The sequence below is a fragment of the Ctenocephalides felis genome, unplaced genomic scaffold (genome assembly GCF_003426905.1).
Source record: "Ctenocephalides felis isolate EL2017-DRISC unplaced genomic scaffold, ASM342690v1 CF-g0.4_SCAFFOLD_01886, whole genome shotgun sequence".
Taxonomy (NCBI): Eukaryota; Metazoa; Arthropoda; class Insecta; order Siphonaptera; family Pulicidae; genus Ctenocephalides; species Ctenocephalides felis.
Window position 1 is genome coordinate 54,222,632 of NW_020538040.1, and position 17,583 is coordinate 54,240,214.

At 30.7% G+C, this 17,583-nt stretch overlaps 4 protein-coding genes across 8 annotated transcripts in view; 2 read left to right on the top strand and 2 right to left on the bottom strand.

The window, feature by feature from the left end:
- LOC113378688 (gelsolin) overlaps positions 1 to 9,816 on the top strand; it is a 30,309-nt gene extending 20,493 nt beyond the window's left edge. For 3 of the 4 annotated variants that reach the window (XM_026619244.1, XM_026619243.1, XM_026619245.1), the window contains 14 exons: positions 1,414 to 1,488; positions 1,570 to 1,762; positions 1,881 to 1,996; positions 2,126 to 2,303; positions 2,408 to 2,622; positions 2,688 to 2,825; positions 3,603 to 3,714; positions 3,839 to 4,077; positions 5,527 to 5,665; positions 7,044 to 7,237; positions 7,604 to 7,849; positions 8,062 to 8,172; positions 8,246 to 8,368; positions 9,663 to 9,816. In XM_026619244.1, coding sequence (XP_026475029.1) covers positions 1,414 to 1,488; positions 1,570 to 1,762; positions 1,881 to 1,996; positions 2,126 to 2,303; positions 2,408 to 2,622; positions 2,688 to 2,825; positions 3,603 to 3,714; positions 3,839 to 4,077; positions 5,527 to 5,665; positions 7,044 to 7,237; positions 7,604 to 7,849; positions 8,062 to 8,172; positions 8,246 to 8,368; positions 9,663 to 9,728 — 2,145 coding nt within the window. In that variant the 3' untranslated portion in view covers positions 9,729 to 9,816. Of the gene's footprint in view, positions 1 to 1,413; positions 1,489 to 1,569; positions 1,763 to 1,880; positions 1,997 to 2,125; positions 2,304 to 2,407; positions 2,623 to 2,687; positions 2,826 to 3,602; positions 3,715 to 3,838; positions 4,078 to 5,526; positions 5,666 to 7,043; positions 7,238 to 7,603; positions 7,850 to 8,061; positions 8,173 to 8,245; positions 8,458 to 9,662 lie in introns of all 4 variants that reach the window. The other variant, XR_003367213.1, reaches the window with a different exon arrangement.
- A 1,263-nt stretch (positions 9,817 to 11,079) lies between these two features.
- Positions 11,080 to 11,424, bottom strand: LOC113378691 (small integral membrane protein 20). The gene has a single exon (XM_026619250.1). The coding sequence runs from the start codon at positions 11,309 to 11,311 to the stop codon at positions 11,093 to 11,095; it is 219 nt and encodes a 72-aa protein (XP_026475035.1). The 5' UTR covers positions 11,312 to 11,424; the 3' UTR covers positions 11,080 to 11,092.
- Positions 11,425 to 11,456: 32 nt separating this feature from the next.
- On the top strand, positions 11,457 to 13,860 carry LOC113378689 (probable ATP-dependent RNA helicase DDX55 homolog). The gene is made up of 4 exons (XM_026619247.1): positions 11,457 to 11,661; positions 11,733 to 12,001; positions 12,304 to 12,430; positions 12,500 to 13,860. Exons 1-4 carry the CDS (start codon positions 11,569 to 11,571, stop codon positions 13,814 to 13,816), a joined length of 1,806 nt encoding a protein of 601 aa, XP_026475032.1. The 5' UTR covers positions 11,457 to 11,568; the 3' UTR covers positions 13,817 to 13,860.
- Positions 13,843 to 14,645, bottom strand: LOC113378690 (mediator of RNA polymerase II transcription subunit 31-A). 2 transcript variants are annotated; one of them, XM_026619249.1, is made up of 3 exons: positions 14,508 to 14,645; positions 14,352 to 14,441; positions 13,843 to 14,285 (listed from the first exon to the last, which is right to left on the bottom strand). In XM_026619249.1, the coding sequence occupies exons 1-3, from the start codon at positions 14,518 to 14,520 to the stop codon at positions 13,942 to 13,944; spliced, it is 447 nt and encodes a 148-aa protein (XP_026475034.1). In that variant the 5' UTR covers positions 14,521 to 14,645; the 3' UTR covers positions 13,843 to 13,941. The 2 variants fall into 2 exon arrangements, with proteins under 2 accessions (XP_026475034.1, XP_026475033.1); XM_026619248.1 differs by having other exon boundaries at positions 13,844 to 14,291.
- Positions 14,646 to 17,583: the final 2,938 nt, after the last annotated feature.

Below are 17,583 nucleotides of genomic sequence, written 5' to 3' on the forward strand. Positions count from 1 at the left end.
TTATATTTAACTTTTCGTAGGGTAAGTTAGGATAGTCGCAAAAAATCGAAAATGAAAATGTTCGCAGATCTTCACGTTACGAGGGTTACTGAACATTTTGGCATACCTTAGAAAAGTTGGATGTGTGTTTGTGTGTATGTATGTTTGGACACAATTTTTCGTCCACGATTTTGGGCGCATATATCAACCGATTTGAATCATTCAAAAAAACATTTGATTCCTATTGATGGTAAGACGTACTGATTAGTTTTTGGCGAAGACAGGTCTAGCCGTTTCGATGATACGGAGTAAAAAGTGCCAAAAATAGTTATTCAGTTTTGGAGGTAACGGTGCGCCCGATTTGAATGATTTGAAAAAGCATTTTACTTGTATTGACAAAATAAATAATTGATTCATTTTTGGGAAGGCAGATCTAGCGGTTTCTGAAATACAGAGAAAAATGTACAAAAAATGATATTTGGCTGTCTAAAATAATCATTAGACATATGCACATGAGTACTAATTTTATTAGTACAATTTTTTGTGTTCCGTGCCAAGATTTTTAATTTTTAAAGTTCACTTATACGGTTCAAACAAATTTCAAAATTTTCAGAATAAAATATTTTCAAAATATACAATTTTTTATACTTTAAATATAAATTTCAAATTTTCAATTTTGTTTAGATTGGTACGGGAAGTTCGAGCAATTTGCCTTAAGGCACCACTAGTTAAAATTTTTAATTTTTGGTACTGGAGGTTTCAGCAATTTGCCTTAAGGCCCAATGCCATACTTATAAAGTTTATTTATACTTAAATGCTTGTGTTCTTTTAAGCGAAAAAAGTATTAAAAAATTTTTTTCAAGGTAAATAGTTCTTTCATTAAAATTTATATAATGTATTTATTTGAGCATCAAATTAATGGAAAATTTATTTTAATTAATTATTAATATTACAATGTAAGGTATTTGAAAATATCGATATTGCTGCAGCAATTCTATTTTTGTCTATTTAACCACTTCGGTACGAGCGGCAAGTTTACTTGACGGCCGCGGATGGCCCCACACAGCCGAGCGTCACCATTACGTGACGGACGTGATACGAACGTGTATGACCGAGCGTCAATTACTCGCGACACTGTTTTAAGTGTCACCACAAGGTGTGTATGAACAACGGGGCAGCATTCGGACGACGTTTCGTGGACGGCAGGCGCCGTACCGAAGTGGTTAAATACATTAGTTTACAAACATTTTGATATAATAATTAATTAATATAATTAGATAATTTCAATCACAAATTGTAAACTGTTTATAAAACAATAAAAAAGAGTTAGAAAGTTATCGAACGCTCATTTTCGCTTATCCTACGTCAATATATTTTATTGGATGGTGGTATTAATATTTCTAATTGAAATTTTGTATATGCCGTCTCTTGCAGAATTTTGAACCCGTCGCGTATCCTAAAAATGATTTTGGAAAATTCTACACAGGAGACTCATACATCATCCTGAATGTAAGTTTTATGCATTAAAATGAAAATTCCAATTTGGAAAAAAAGAGTTCATCATATTAAGTCTTTTGTTTTCTCAAATAGACTAAAGAAGACAAGAAGGGCCAATTTAGCTGGGATGTTCATTTCTGGCTTGGATTGGAAACGTCACAAGATGAGGCAGGTGCCGCAGCCATTATGACTGTAGAACTTGATGACAAATTGGGCGGTGCTCCTATTCAACATAGAGAAGTGCAAGAGCACGAGAGTCCACTGTTCTTATCGTACTTTAAAAACGGTTAGATCTATCAAAATATGTCGAATAATTGATATTGCGTATTCAATAATTTGATGATATTCTATAACACTTGGAATGAATAAAAATAAGCAAATAAAATTAATTTTTACGCTTGTAGGAGTACGTTATATGCCCGGAGGTGTAGCGAGCGGTTTTACCCACGTTGAAACAAATGCCAATGGCGAAAAACGTTTATTCCAAGTTAAAGGGAAAAAAAATATTCGAGTTAAACTGGTATGTAAACAATTGATATTTTCTCTCGTATTTAGACAATTTTCAACTGCGCTATGAAAATAATATTTGGGTTTTAAAACTTTTGAAATGCTATCTTTTCACTTTTTCTAACTATCTCATTTGGATTAGGTCGAACCTAGCATTTCTAGCATGAACCAAGGTGATTGCTTTATATTAGATAATGGTGGTACTATTTACGTGTACGTGGGAAAGAATAGCAAACGGCTTGAAAAGATCAAAGCAACCAGTGCAGCTAACCAAATTCGGGATCAAGACCATCATGGTCGTGCTCGAGTCAATATCATAGGTCAGTCAGATATTGATGAAATTGAAGATAATCGGAATATGTTATTTATATTTCATATTTTTACTTTTAACTCTAAATTAAAATATGTATAAATTATTTTGTAGACGAATTCAGCAGCCAAACTGATGTGGAAGGCTTTTTTGAAGCTCTTGGTTCAGGTAGTGCAGCTGCTATCCCCGAAGAGGCTGCTGGCGGTGACGACCAGGAATTTGAAAGATCTGAAGAGCAAGCAATAAAATTATATCGGATACAAGATTCTTCAAGTGAACCTGTTTTGGTTGCTCAAAGGCCTCTCAGACAGGAAATGCTGGATACAAATGTACGCTATTGAGTAATAAAATTGTTATATAATGCAGAATAGAATTAATTCATATTTTTGCTTAGGATTGTTTTATTTTGGACGCTGGCTCAGCTGGAATCTTTGTATGGATTGGAAAGCGTAGTTCACCTGGCGAGAAAAGCAAGGCGATGTCCAAAGGTCAAGCGTTCCTTGCTAGTCACAAATACCCAGTTTGGACACAGGTCAATACCATGTACATTACATACACACTTATATATATATATATATATATATATATATATATATATTAGGGTGGTCCTTAAAATGGTCATTTTCGAATTTCCTTGCTCCCAGGGGCTCAAATGGTTCCAAATAGATAAAAAACAATTCTCTGAAAGTTTTATCTCTTAATATTAACGTTTAGATAGAGCGCAATTCAATTAAAGTTTTGTATGGAAATAGCATGGAAAAATTTTCAAAAATTTTAAAAATGTTTTTTAGATGTAATTTAGCGAACAAATGAATGAATAAAACTCATTCATTTGTCGCTAAATTACACCTAACGCATGTTTTTTTAATTTTCAAATTTTTTTCCATGCACTTTCCATACAAACTTTGATTGAATTGCGCTCTATCTAAACGTTAATATTAAGAGCTAAAACTTTCAGAGAATTGTTTTTTATCTATTTAGAACCATTTGAGCCCCTGGGAAAGAGGAAATTCGAAAATGACCATTTTAAGGACCACCCTAATATATATATATATATATATATATATATATATATATAAATGGGTAGCACTGCCCTAAGGCAGGTCTGTGAGTTGAGTTAAACTCCAACACAATTCAGGGAAGAAGTAGTGTGAGAGTTTTTCTCAGCATAAATTATTGATAATGTTGTCACTAAATCCTTCATCTTCATTTTATTATCAACGATTTGTTTTTGCTAGAATATATAAGTTAAGCTCTCACTTATTTTAGAGATAGCTCTGTTCATTTATGTGTATATTATATTCTACAGGTTCACAGAGTTGTTGACGGAGCCGAAACCACTGCATTCAAGCAATATTTCGCTACTTGGAGAGACCAAGGAATGACACATACAAGACTCATCAGATCAGCTGCATTAATAGGTACGATTTTATTCAAACTGCTATATCTGAAAACGGTTTTTTAACATATTCAAGTACAAAAGTATCAGTTTTATGAATCAATTTTATTTGCAATAGATCCTAAACCTATTTATTATTTTGGTAGATTCGGACCAATCTGATAGTGAGTTCGAGCCCGCTGCCTGGCATGCGCTTCGCAGGTCGAAAGCGCGCGCAGTCGGTTTCATGCCTGACAAACACGCTGATGGTAAGGTTGAAATTTTATTAGTTCGCCCTGGACATGTATCAGAGCGGTCTGAGGATGACGCTTCTTTGTTCTATGCTAATGATTGCTATATAGTGAAATATGCCTATAGCACTGGAAACGTGATTTATTACTGGATCGTAAGTCGTTTGATGAATATATTGTCATGTTATGTGATCAAAAACTTTACTAACTCATACTTCAGTCAGTTTTAACGTTAAATTTAACAATATAATTTTTCATATATTTAAAAACAATTCAAAAATCTAAAAACTGTTATTTATTAAATATATTGATTATAACTATGAATTAGTTATAAACTATATATTTTATAGCTTTTTACTAATTACACACACACACACACACATATATATATATATATATATATATACAGGGCCGGTCCTGCCTTGCATGCCATGCATGCAAAAAATGCGGGCGCACGCCTTAGGGGGCGCCAAAACGAGATTCGAAAACAAAATAGATTATAATAAACAATCTAACTTAACGGATTCGGAGACACAAAAAGCATACTCAGTTTGCAATGTGATATCAGTAGAAACAATTCATTACTCTGCAAATTGGTACATTATTGCTCTGCTTATTGTTACTTATTACATTTTTCTTCGTTTGAAGTTAATGCGAAATAAAAAAAGAAATGATCTAGCGTTCAATTCCGCAAGCGCAAACCTACGAAAATTTAAATTATTGGGCATTATTGACGAAATATTGCAAGCTGATTTAGTTTGAACGGAACTTGTTAAAAAAATAGATACAAATTATAATGGAGAAATATGGAAAATGGGAAGTCAGTGCTTAGAAAATAGCTTATTGAGACCGATAAACTGAATAGTAACTTTTGTTTTTGTTGAAAATGTTTCGCATCTGATGGCGCAAATATAAAAAATGGATGCAAAATATGTAATATGTAATTTCTTTGCATCTTTTAAAATACGTTAAAAATTTAACTTTAAAACAACAATCTGATATTCTGAATCAGATGGGAAAGTAAATATGAAAACAATATGGTCCTTACGATATCAATAAGGAGAAGTTTACGATGCAATTTTGGATATTGTAAACAATGAAAAAAAAATTAAAATAAAATTTAAAAAATCCAACATGAAAAACGAGTGTTATGTTTAAAAATGAAATAAGTAAACTGTTTCGAAACACAAATATTAATATTACACATATATATGTTAGAAATACTTGAAAATGTAAAATCTTTTATTATGGTCAACCCGCAAATCGGTTCGAATTTCTAAATAAAATTAAAACCAATGTATTTTATACGCTTTTAGATTATATCTAATTTTTGTGTACTAAATCTAGAATGATTAAAAATGGATTCAAAAAAATTACGTAAATATTTATATAATTTTAATGATAAATGTAAAAACAAGTAAAATTATTAGAGGGGGGGGCGCTAGAACAAATCTTGCATGCGGGCGCTGAGGACCCCAGGACCGGCCCTGTATATATATATATATATATATATATATATATATATACTAATTTTAAGAAAAGTAACTGTCAATTATTGAAATCATTACACTTTGCAAAAGGTTTGCACCAACTTTTTTTTATAGGGAGAAAAAAGCGACAGCATTACCAGAGACGCTTTAGACGAACAGGTTGTAGCCATTGACGATGACTTAGGTAATACTGCAGTACGAGTACGAGTTCCTCAAGGGCATGAACCCAGACATCTTCTAAAACTACTCAAAGGTATTGAAAAAAACTAAAGCAAATAACTGATATACTTCTTATACGATTTTTCATAACATAACATTAAATAAAATAAAATCAGCAATAATTGAAATGAATCATTATGGTTGTCAACATCTTGTAAAAAAGTACTAGGAAAGCAAAATGTTTTAAAAGTAGGTTTATATCTCCGATGTTCTACAATTACGATAAATTTTGTTTTGCAATTAATTTATTAGATTAATTGCATGCAATTGAGTTTTATTAACTTGCCGTAGTGTAATCGCAAAAAATCAAAAACGAAAATATTTACGTTTCATTCAGGTTTCTGAACACTTTGGCATACCTTACAATAAGATATAATAGATGTATATGTTTGCATGTGTGTATGTATACTATTTTTCGTCGACATTTTTGGACGCGTGAATCAACCGATTTGAATCATTCAAAAACAATTCGATTCGCAATGACGGGGAAACGTGCTGATTAGATTTTGGCAAAGACAGGTCCGACCGTTTCGAAGATACGAGGCAAAAATTGCTTAAAATAGAAACTTTGAGAAAACGGAGAATCCGATTTGAATAATTCAAAAATATTTTACTTGCTTGACGGAATGAAGAATTGATCACATTTTTGCGAAGGCGAGTCCAGCGGCTTTGGAAATGCAGAAAAATAATTGAAGAAATTGACATTCGTTGATCATATACAAATAGAATTATTGGTGAATAGATAGCAGGTATACTTCGGTACAGGAAGCCAAGTAGTGAGGTAAACAAGTAAAAAAGCCAACGAAGGAAGTAGACAGTTTGGCGGTTGTACAGGAAGAGTAAACATGTGGTAGGAAAGTAAAAAATAAAGGTAGACTGGTAGATAAGTAAACGAATAAGAAAGTAAAAAAGTAAGCATGCAGACAGGTAGACATGTAGACTGCTGTAGAAGTTTAGAGGTAGATGGTAATGGCAGACAAGTAAAGAGGTAGATAATTTAAAAATCTGAAAAATATTAGTATCTAAATATTGATGTGACTAATTGGCTGTTACATAGATATCTGCATATACAAACTATCTAAGAGGATATCAACCCGTTCTGCACCAGATACAAGACTCGACTAAATCAACATCCAAATCAACTGATGACGATTGACAAGCTTAAACCTTAGCCACCTAAGCGATAGAACAAACGAAATTGTAATGAATTACTACATTAAATTAATTAAATATTTACTTCATAATAGAAGGAGCTATCAATGAAACGTTATCCTAAAAAATAGCTTAATGTACTTTGTATTATAGATCGCTATAATAAATAAAAAAAAAGATTATTTGCATTGTTGGAAAGTTCATGCAACTGCCACAAGGCAAAATGACACTAACAACTAGTTTCTTTATTCTATCTCTAGGAAAAATGATAACCTTCAAAAAAGGTAGTGCTGGAGAGCCCATTAAAGACGCTACTCAATTATTTAGAGCTCGTGGTTCCGCAGACGCAGGCGAAGGTCGAGCTGAGGAAGTCGACTTGGAAGCATCATCATTGTGCTCCGATGATGCCTTTTTGCTGACAAGGCCTGGTTATACTGCTTTATGGTTTGGAAAGGTACGCTTTAGAAAGCTTACAGTTAGAAACTTAGTTATATTATTAAATAATTTTTAGTCAGTCAAATCTGTTAAAAAAAATTAGTTGGCTGTAAAAATTCGAATATCGGTTGCATACTATCACAATAACAAGATTGTCTAACATCGCTAGTAACTAATAATAACCTAACTAGCCAAAGTTTTAATTATTAGGAGACTTAATAGTGTATAACTTTGGAAAACCCTCTCCAATACGAAAATCTAGGTGGGTAAACGATAAATTACGTATTTACTATTTTAGATAAAAAGTATTGTATTGGGGGAAAAATATTACGAGACAATATAGTTTGTCATGACCAATTATAAACTTTATTTGACATCATTCCAGGGCGCTTCTGATGATGAGAAAGAAATGGCTCGATATGTTGCTAGCCGTGTTGGCGGCGGTGTAATTGAAGTAATCGAAGAAGGTTCTGAGACACAAGAATTTTGGGAGTTATTAGGAGGGAAATCATCTTATAACACCGAAATTGACCCACCTGGTGCTCCCATAATAGATCCAAGGCTCTTTCATTGTCGGATTTTATCAAACGGACGTCTACGCGTCGAAGAAGTCGATGACTACGACCAAAGTGTAAGATTTTTTGTAAAGAGTAATTAATTAATATTTTAAAGATAATCACATGAATATTTCATGGGACAGCACAATTTTAGTTCGATTACATAGTTAGTCCGTAGTTTAAATTTAGCTTAGGAGTAATAGTTCATAGTTCTTCTATCGTTAACAATAACTAATCAATTTAAACGTTCTTAACTAATTAATTTAAAAATTGAATCGGTTTCTAGGACTTGGACGGCGATGATGTGATGATTTTAGATGCAGGGGATGAAATTTATATTTGGATTGGCAGTAGAACAACAGAAGAAGAAAAAGAGAGGTCCATCGCCATGGCTAAAGTAAGTAGACATTACTATATTGCGTATCGCCTTCTTATATTTTATCGGTAAATACATGTATATGTCTTCCTAGAAATACTTGAAAACGGATCCAACTGAGAGGACACAAGAAAATACCTGTCTGGTGACTGTTCACCAAGGATCAGAACCGAAGAATTTTAAGACGTTGTTTGAAGATTGGAACAATAACCTTTGGGTTAGTCCATGAACGTTAGCATAACGTTAGCATGTACTAAACTAATGGCGAAAGAAACCAGTATTACTACTAACATGGCATGCATAATTGTAACTATCTTTTCAATTTTATATCTATGTTCATTCCAAATGAAATATTATTCTTAACACATATTATAAAATAAAAATAAAAATATTAGCACAATATTCAATATCTAGAACAGCGGTCGTTTATTCAAATTAGTTAGTTCAAATATCCCTAAAACATATATATATATATATATATATATATATATATATATATATATATATATATATATATATATATATACATATATACCCGTTGCAATGCTACCCTAGACTAATCTGAAACTGATTTCATTTGAATTGAATTGATGCATGAATATTCAATGTTTTCATATATTATTACCACGCTTTTCCTTAATTTATTATTTTTTAAACTACGAAGCAAAATCCGAACATACATTTTTGAATTATGTTGTGGCATGCTAGCGACTCGAGTGAGATTTCAAAATTTCTGTTGAAAAATTCACATCTTTGTTGTAGATTTGTACGGGGTGTTTGCAATCCATTCATGAAGTATGTACTGTGTGTGCACATGGGGAAAATGGGGAAACATTTGTACAATGGGATAATCTTGCGAATCGATTGATAATTTGACGCATGTACTCTTTTATCGATCTAATTTTAAGATGATGTTTTGAAAATGTTTCAGCGGATAGAACGGATAAATTTAAGCTTTTCAATAAGGCCAGAAAAATCTTGGTCAAAATTCAATGAAAAAAGATAGAGATTTGTGGTCAAAATTTAGAGTCGGATTTATTTTTTAATTTCGCATTAGGAAAAGTAAAATAAAGAAAATTGACCTAAAATTAAAAAGAGGCGGTAGAGTTGTACAACCTTTTATAAAAATTGTTTTTTTGTTATAGTTTAATTGTCAAGCTTGTTGATAAACTCAAAAAAACAACTAAAATTAAGACAGAAACATTTATTGACTGCACGCGGGATGAAAATTTTTCCGACAACTAAAGGAGAAAATTTGAAAAGAAAAGGGCTGCATACCATCTTTATTTACTAATTATAAAGAAATGAAATAAAAAAATAGCCCAAAAAAATAAACTAAGGCTGAAAAATAAATCTTGTACTATTCTCAGTCACATTGAACATGATTATAAAATATCATAAAGATCGGCCAAGCCGTTTCGAATGAGTATTGTTACTAACATCATGGCATGAGAATTTTATATATACAATATAGATATAATATATAACTTTACTATTCCTTGTTTATGCAGGATTCCCAGCCTTCCTTCGAGGAAATCAAACAAGAAATTTATGAAGCGAATCATCTATTAGAATAAGTTCAAAAATAAAATGCATATTTTACTTAAGTTATTTTCTTAAAATAAAAATGAAGTTCTAATCTAATTATAAGTTTAAATTGTTAGAGTAAAAGTATAACTTTTTGAAATAGTTGAATAGAATATTGAAAGTTCATTTATTTTTTTATGGAAATACCATAACACAATATTGCCAAATAATGTAGTTGTAAAAATTAATTTATAATATAATAAAAACAATTATAAAACTGTAAAAATTTTCTCATCTCTAATAAAACATGGGGAAGCAGAATTCATATATGTGATTACATTAGATTGTATTATAACAGCGGTTTCCAACCTGTGGGGCGCGCACATCTGTTTTTATTTTCGAAAATAACCCAAAATTTTTGAAATAAAATTTAAAAAAAAGTTTTTATGCATATTTTTACACAGTATTGCATATTAATTTGTAGTCTGATATCAGTTGAGTATTTATAAAATGGAATTGTTGAAAAAATTAAGGAGAGCGAAACAAATTTTATGATTAGAGCAAGGGGGCACCGTGCAAAAAAGGTTGGAAACCACTGTAATTAGACGGTAATGTCTATGCTTAATAGATCAAAGCATTGGAGGCAGCAAAACAACTTAAATAAAATAAACTAGTGGAGTGCATGGCATCGTGTTTAAGTCAAATTGCTGGAACTTTCCGTGCCGTAATTAAAAACATGATACGGAACCCAAAAAATGTGTACATATTATTAAAATCTCTATAAAAATCCAATGAACATTTTTGAACCGCCAAATAGCACTTTTTTAACTTATTTTTATTGAGAGTCCATAACCGCTAGACCTGTCTTCCCAAAAATTTAATCAGTTATTTATCTTGTCAATACAGGTAAAATGTTTTTTGAATGATTAAAATCGGACGCTCCGTTCTCTTAAAAACTGAGTTACCGTTTTTGGTACTTTTTGTCCCGTATCTTCGGAACGGCTAGACCAGCCCATCAATACGAATCGAATGTTTTTTGAATTATTCAATATTCAGAAATCTCTGAAACATAAAGATATATAAAAATTTACATTTTCCATTTTTTGCGATTACTATAACATACCCTGCGGGAAGTTGAAAATATTGGACTAAAACTTCTGAATAGTTATATGTAGTGGTTAATACTTCTCATGGACCCACATATCAAAATCTTATTTCAAATACGTTTCTAGAAACATTTTATGTGGTGTAAACAAATAAAAAGTTTACATATAGTTTCATTGATAACATAAAATTAACAAAATGATAAATAAATAAAATTAAAGAAGAAAACACATGTATATAGATTAAAAACTATATCTATTACATAATTAACAAACTTTTTCGAAGAGACAATGCGGTAAAGTACTTAATACTAAGTGGACTTTTTTCTATCAAACGGATCGGTCCAAACTTTCATGTCTCCTGGTTGAATGTTCTCCTGAATAATGCCAGATCTATTTTTCTTCTGTTGTTCCTTCCAATAATTTGGATATAGCATGGGATGAATTATTATGGGGTATATCGCACAACCCGTGAAACCGACAATTCCGCTCACAAAAGCCACATATTTCCAACCTTTTAGTACTACCATTTCAAATTAAATATAAGTCCAACAAATAAATTCCCACTAGAGTATTTGGATATATTTGAAAAGACTGATTTTGGTTATGTCTTATAAAATATAGGTTATGTGGTTATATGATATGTCATTATGTCAAACATGTTTACTACACCACGTGCAAATATAGTTCAAATTTATCATCAACAATAAAGTAAATGTGCTCATGAACTAACTCATATAAATATTATATTATATATACTTTATACCTTACACAAATAAGTCAAAAAATGAATCGTTGGACTGATTTAGAAAAGCCACTAAATAAATCCATTCTAGAATGTATAGAGGAATTAAAATTCACAAAAATGACACCTGTGCAAGTAAGTTTTTTTTAAATAAAATATAAAAATGTATATTATTTTAAGTTATTAAATTATATATTATTTTCGAGGCGGCATGCATTCCTTTGTTGATGGGAAATAAAGATGTGGCTGCAGAAGCTGTAACTGGGTCTGGCAAAACTTTAGCATTTTTAATACCTCTTTTGGAATTAATTCTTCGAAGAGAATCAAATTGTATGTGGAAGAAAAATGAAGTTGCTGCCATAATTATATCACCGACAAGAGAATTGGCTGAACAAACCTCTAATGTTCTCGAGCATTTTTTAAAACATGAAAATTTGAATAAATTCACGCAGAGACTACTTGTTGGGGGCAACAGGTAGATATTAAATTTAACATTTAATATTTTATACTTGATTATAACTATGGAATATTTGTGTACTAAATAATTCTCTGCATGAAATTATATATTCTCAAATCAATGAAATTTCAATGCAAATATATATACCATATTTTAATTCTACAAGATTTACAGAATTTATAATTATTATTTATTTTGAGTAGCTCAATTTTGAACTATCAATTTTTTATATTATTTATTTTTTTCATTAATAACAACGAATTTGCAATGCATATGAAATATCTACAAAACAATTATTTATTGTTATATTTTACTTGCAGTGTTGAAGAAGATATTGAATTATTAAGAAAAAATGGTGGATTGATATTAATTTGCACTCCTGGGCGATTAGAAGATCTTTTAACAAGAAAATCTATTTTGAATTTACCAGGAATGATTAAAAATCTTGTAGGTGTTATGTTATTTTATTACTTAGATTAATTTTGTTGACATATTTACTTTCTTACTCATTTTTAGGAATTGTTAGTCTTAGATGAAGCTGATCGTCTGCTAGATTTAGGTTTTGCAAACTGTTTAAATGTTATTTTAAGCTATTTACCAAGGCAAAGACGTACTGCACTATTTTCTGCAACACAAACAAAAGAAATATCAGACTTAATTCGTGCTGGAATGCGCAATCCTGTGATAGTTTCTGTAACTGAAAAGAAAAGCGTTAGCACGCCATTAATGCTGCAAAATTATTTTTTACTCGTGGAACCGGAATATAAGTTAATCAAATTAATTAATTTTATTAAACACAATGATGTTCAGAAGTGTATGCTTTTTTTACCAACTTGTGCATGTGTTGATTATTGGAATGCAGTTCTGAAAAGAATTTTAGATAAAATGCCAGTTATGGCACTTCATGGAAAAATGAAAGAAAAAAGAAATAAAGTTTTGAAACTATTTCGCAGTGCAAGCAAGGCAATGCTGCTCTGCACAGATGTACTTGCTAGAGGCATTGATGTGCCGGAGGTGGATTGGGTATTCCAATGGGATCCACCATCTAACGCTAGTGCCTTTGTTCATCGTGTTGGTCGCACGGCTAGGCAAGGCAATGAAGGAAATGCTTTAGTTATGCTGCTACCAAACGAAGATGCTTATATAGAATTCATTAAAAGAAATCAAAAAGTTATTCTGACAGAATATGCTAGTGATATTAAAGTAGATAATTATGATAAAGTCGTACAAGCTATTCGAAAGCTGCAGATGCAAGATAGGGATATCATGGATAAAGGACAAAAGGCTTTTGTGTCTCATATAAGAGCTTATAGTAAACATGAATGCAGTCTTTTACTTAGAGTTAAAGATTTGGAATTGGGGAAAGTTGCGATGAGTTATGGCTTATTAAAACTACCAAAAATGCCTGAAATAAAAGAAGAACACAAAGCAGAATTTTGTACTTTAAAAAATGTGGATTACAATAAAATTGCATATAAAGATAAGCAGAAAGAAGCTTCTAGATTACGAAAGTTAAATATTTATACTAATACCGGGACATGGCCCAGTAAAAACCAAGCAAATAAAAGACTTAAGAAAACTGAACCTTGGGAGCTAACAAAACTTAAAAAAGAAGACAGAAAACGAAATAAAAAACTACGTCAAGAAAAGAAGAAACAATTGGCAAAGCGATTTGAATTAAATGGCAAAGAAAGTAATAAACGCAGTGCAACTGAATTTACTGAAGAAGATATGGCTGAACTTGCTAAAGACGTTGCTTTATGCAAAAAACTGAAAAACAAAAAAATCACAGAAGAAGAATTCAATGAAGAAATAGGACTTAACGAGATGTAGGAGTTTGAAATATACTTTGTTATGAACATAAATATAACAACAAATCACAGTCTGTACATTATATTTATTTTTAATATATAAAATGATTTCATAAAAATGATTATTTCTGATATTCGTAATACAATTTATGGTGCTTTCTGTCCATTGCTCACACCATTGGTTGTGGGATTGACGGAAGTTGTTTGACCATTCTGATCTGAGTGACCTATTTGGGGAACACCATTCGGCAGTGCTGATAACTTTGTTCTCCGTCTGGTATAATGAAGCCATAATAGTATAGCTTGATCATCAATAAATTTACAACATGCGGCATTAGCTACTTCTCTTCGAAAGTGTTCATATTGCAAGAGATCAAGAAAATAAAGACACATTGGATATTTCAAATATCTGGCATATTCAGGTTCCTTCCAATATAACAAATATTTCAAATAGTTTACAAATGTCGGCTCTTTGAAATAACCTCTCTGAGCTAAAACTAAAAGATATCAACTTGATTTCACACATTAACAATTATTTCAAAATATCACAAACATACAGTGTATATAATTCGGGTTTGCTAAGCATTGAATAAATTCCAATTCAACTTGAAAACGCATGCGATTCTGTTCTTCTGTTTCTGTCCCAACTGAAAAAGTAAATTGTTGTTAAAATTTCTTGTCAACTTCGACTCAAGCATTTTGCTTTAGCTCACCTTTGCCAGCCATTTTAGGCGACGGCTTCTTCGTGTATGGATGCTAGATGCTAGTCTTAAAACAAATGTTTTCTTTGGTGTTAGTTCCCGATGACGACTGTCGAGTGCGTTAGTGTCGAGTTACGTTGGTTCAATTATTCTTCGAATGAACTACGGTTCTATTTTCGTTGGCAACATTTTGACATGCTTCGTTGTTTGGCTTGTTTACTTTTGTCCATCTTTTGTCGTTCGCTAAAATGTTTTGTTTCAAGTGGTTTGCTTAGTTTTACTAGAGTTGAATTGTGCAGAACTGATTTGTGAAAAATTGTGATTTTTTTTTAAACATAATGCAATATATACAATAAATTAATTATTTACTATGGTGAATTTATTACTTTTTATGAATACAGTAGAATCCGCTTAGTATGACATCGAAGGGACGCCGAAATCTCGTCATACTAACCGGTCGTCATTAAAAGCGTACTGAAGAAAAACTTTTTAATATGCAAATATGTTACATGTTTCAGTAATTTAAAAGAAAAGCATATACAAACGTTTTAATTAAAAATAAAAATGACTGATTAAAATTTAATATAAAATAAAATTGACATAGAGTAGGACGGGGGCACAACGGTCCAATTTGACTTACGGTAATTATACTGTCTAAACCCAATGAACAACACATAACATACATCAAAGAAACATCTATCGAACTATGTTCAGAAAAAGTTACATACATACATACGTACATAATTCCTAATTATATAAATATTATTTTTTTTTTACTATTTTTTAAACATTTGGTGTCTGGCTCATTTTACTTCACATACAGGGTAAAGTGGAACAATCAGAGGGCGAACAGATGCAATTTTTTTTTATTAAATTTTAAAGACATTTTATTCTACATTATTTGAACCAATGCAAAATATTAATTCTGTGGGTACATTTGTTACAAAGACAACACAGTATATTACATTGATCTGCTATTGGTCAGAAATATTCATCAGAAGAGCCGGAATAACGATTTATTCAATTAATCTCTTGTAAAATTGCTTTTTTTTTTAAAAAACTTTACTGTTTTATTGCTTACACCTTTGCCAAAGTAAAGGTTCAGCTGGTCCTTTTTATCCCATTCATGTGCTGCTTATCTTCTGATAGCAAAGTCATAAGAATAAAGGTGATGGCTGGTTATGAATTTATACATTTTTCGCCCTTACTATCAAATATAATTGTTAAAAAAAATCTAATTTTATTTGTTTACGAGATATCCGTGGTGGACCATTAATAATTGGTCTATCCTATCCATAAACATACAAATGTGTTTTTTAATGTAAATAATCAGTAATTTTTGATTGATTTCTTTGCATAATTTTATTGTAAAAACAGCTCCTGGTGCTACTGTGCACAAAAGACATGGCAATTGCTTTCATAGACTTGGCCACATCATGTAAAATCATGTCGGTCATTATAATTGGACATATTTTTTTGCAAAAATAGGTCATTATAAGCGACATGTCAATGTAAGCGAGGTCAATATATCCGACTAGACAGCTTTTTTTTAAGGATTTTTATATGGAAACCAAATTCCTAGTGCAATTACGTCATATTAAGCGGTTGTCAATATATCCGGCGTCATACTAATCGGATTCTACTGTATATGCATGTAGTAGTTTCTTTGGCATAGTATTAGGTTAGGGAAAAGAAATTCCTTATTTTTTCAATTCATAGTTCTACTGATAGATTTCTCGTATAGTATCAATGAAACAATATTAGATTTATGCTCGTTGGTAAAGTATGTCATTTTCGCAGTAAATAAAATTCTTTTGCTGTTTTTTGTTTGGTTTATTCAGTTGTGAGTTGTAGAACATGATGGATGGAATTTCCATCTGCAAAGCCTTTGCCAAACGGAATGAAATAGACCCATTTGTTAAATTATGGTGACTGTAGATGAGAAATGGATCACATATGATAACCCTGTGCAAACGATCGCAGTCAAAGAGCAGTGAAGCACCTCGAACGGTGGCCATTGACTAACGGCCAGAAAAAGGAAGGGGATTATTTATAATGAATTGCTTCCTTGTGCCCAAAGGCTAAATTCTGATCTGAAGCATGTTAAATAAAGTCCTGAAGTCCATACAAAAATAATGGATTTCTTTTTTCCCAACCTAATATTATAAATTTATATATATATGATAACCTTGCAGCTAGTTCGTCGAATTGAAAAATTATTTAAACATTTTCATTTTTTTGAAACACCAAAACACAATAAAAGTTGTTTTAATTGTTGAAATATGTTTAATAAAATTATCATGTTATATTATATCTAATATGTTTCAACCATGAAATAGTTGATATATGTATATATTTTTTACATATATTATCAAGATATATATAACTTAGATCATTGATTGATACGTTGTTTGTTAGACATGTCTTGAATAAAATAGATATTTATAAAATATTTTGTATGCTATAGCATTTGTAGATGAAATATTTTTATAAATATACTGAAAATAAATACATAACATTTTGTTTTACTTAATTCTCTCAGATGTTGTATATATATATATATATATATATATATATATATATATATATATATATATATATATAATCGGTCATTATGCCAAGATATATGATTGTAAATTGTCTGTCTTCATAGTTATATTTTATGTAATTTCTTAATAATTGTTTATCTTGACATAGTAAAAACTTTATTCTAATTTTTTTTTCACTTAATGTGATAAAATTGATATATAAAATAGAATTACGTTACTAAAAATAAATATTGGATATGTAATGCAGTAATCATGTAAATATGTAATGTATTAGTTTCATCTTATAAAGCTACAATATTATGCTACATTATAAAAAATACTTTTCCAACTAAATGTTGGGAAATTAAAAGGAATGCAAATTAAATATATTTCAATTAGTATATTTCAACATCAATTACAATATTATATTGATTTATATAACAATATTGACACACTACTTTAAGAATGGAAGCGCACATTAAAGCATAAATAGATAGTTTATATATTTATAATATTTTATATTTTTTGGACACTACATATTATTATTTTTAATATGTATA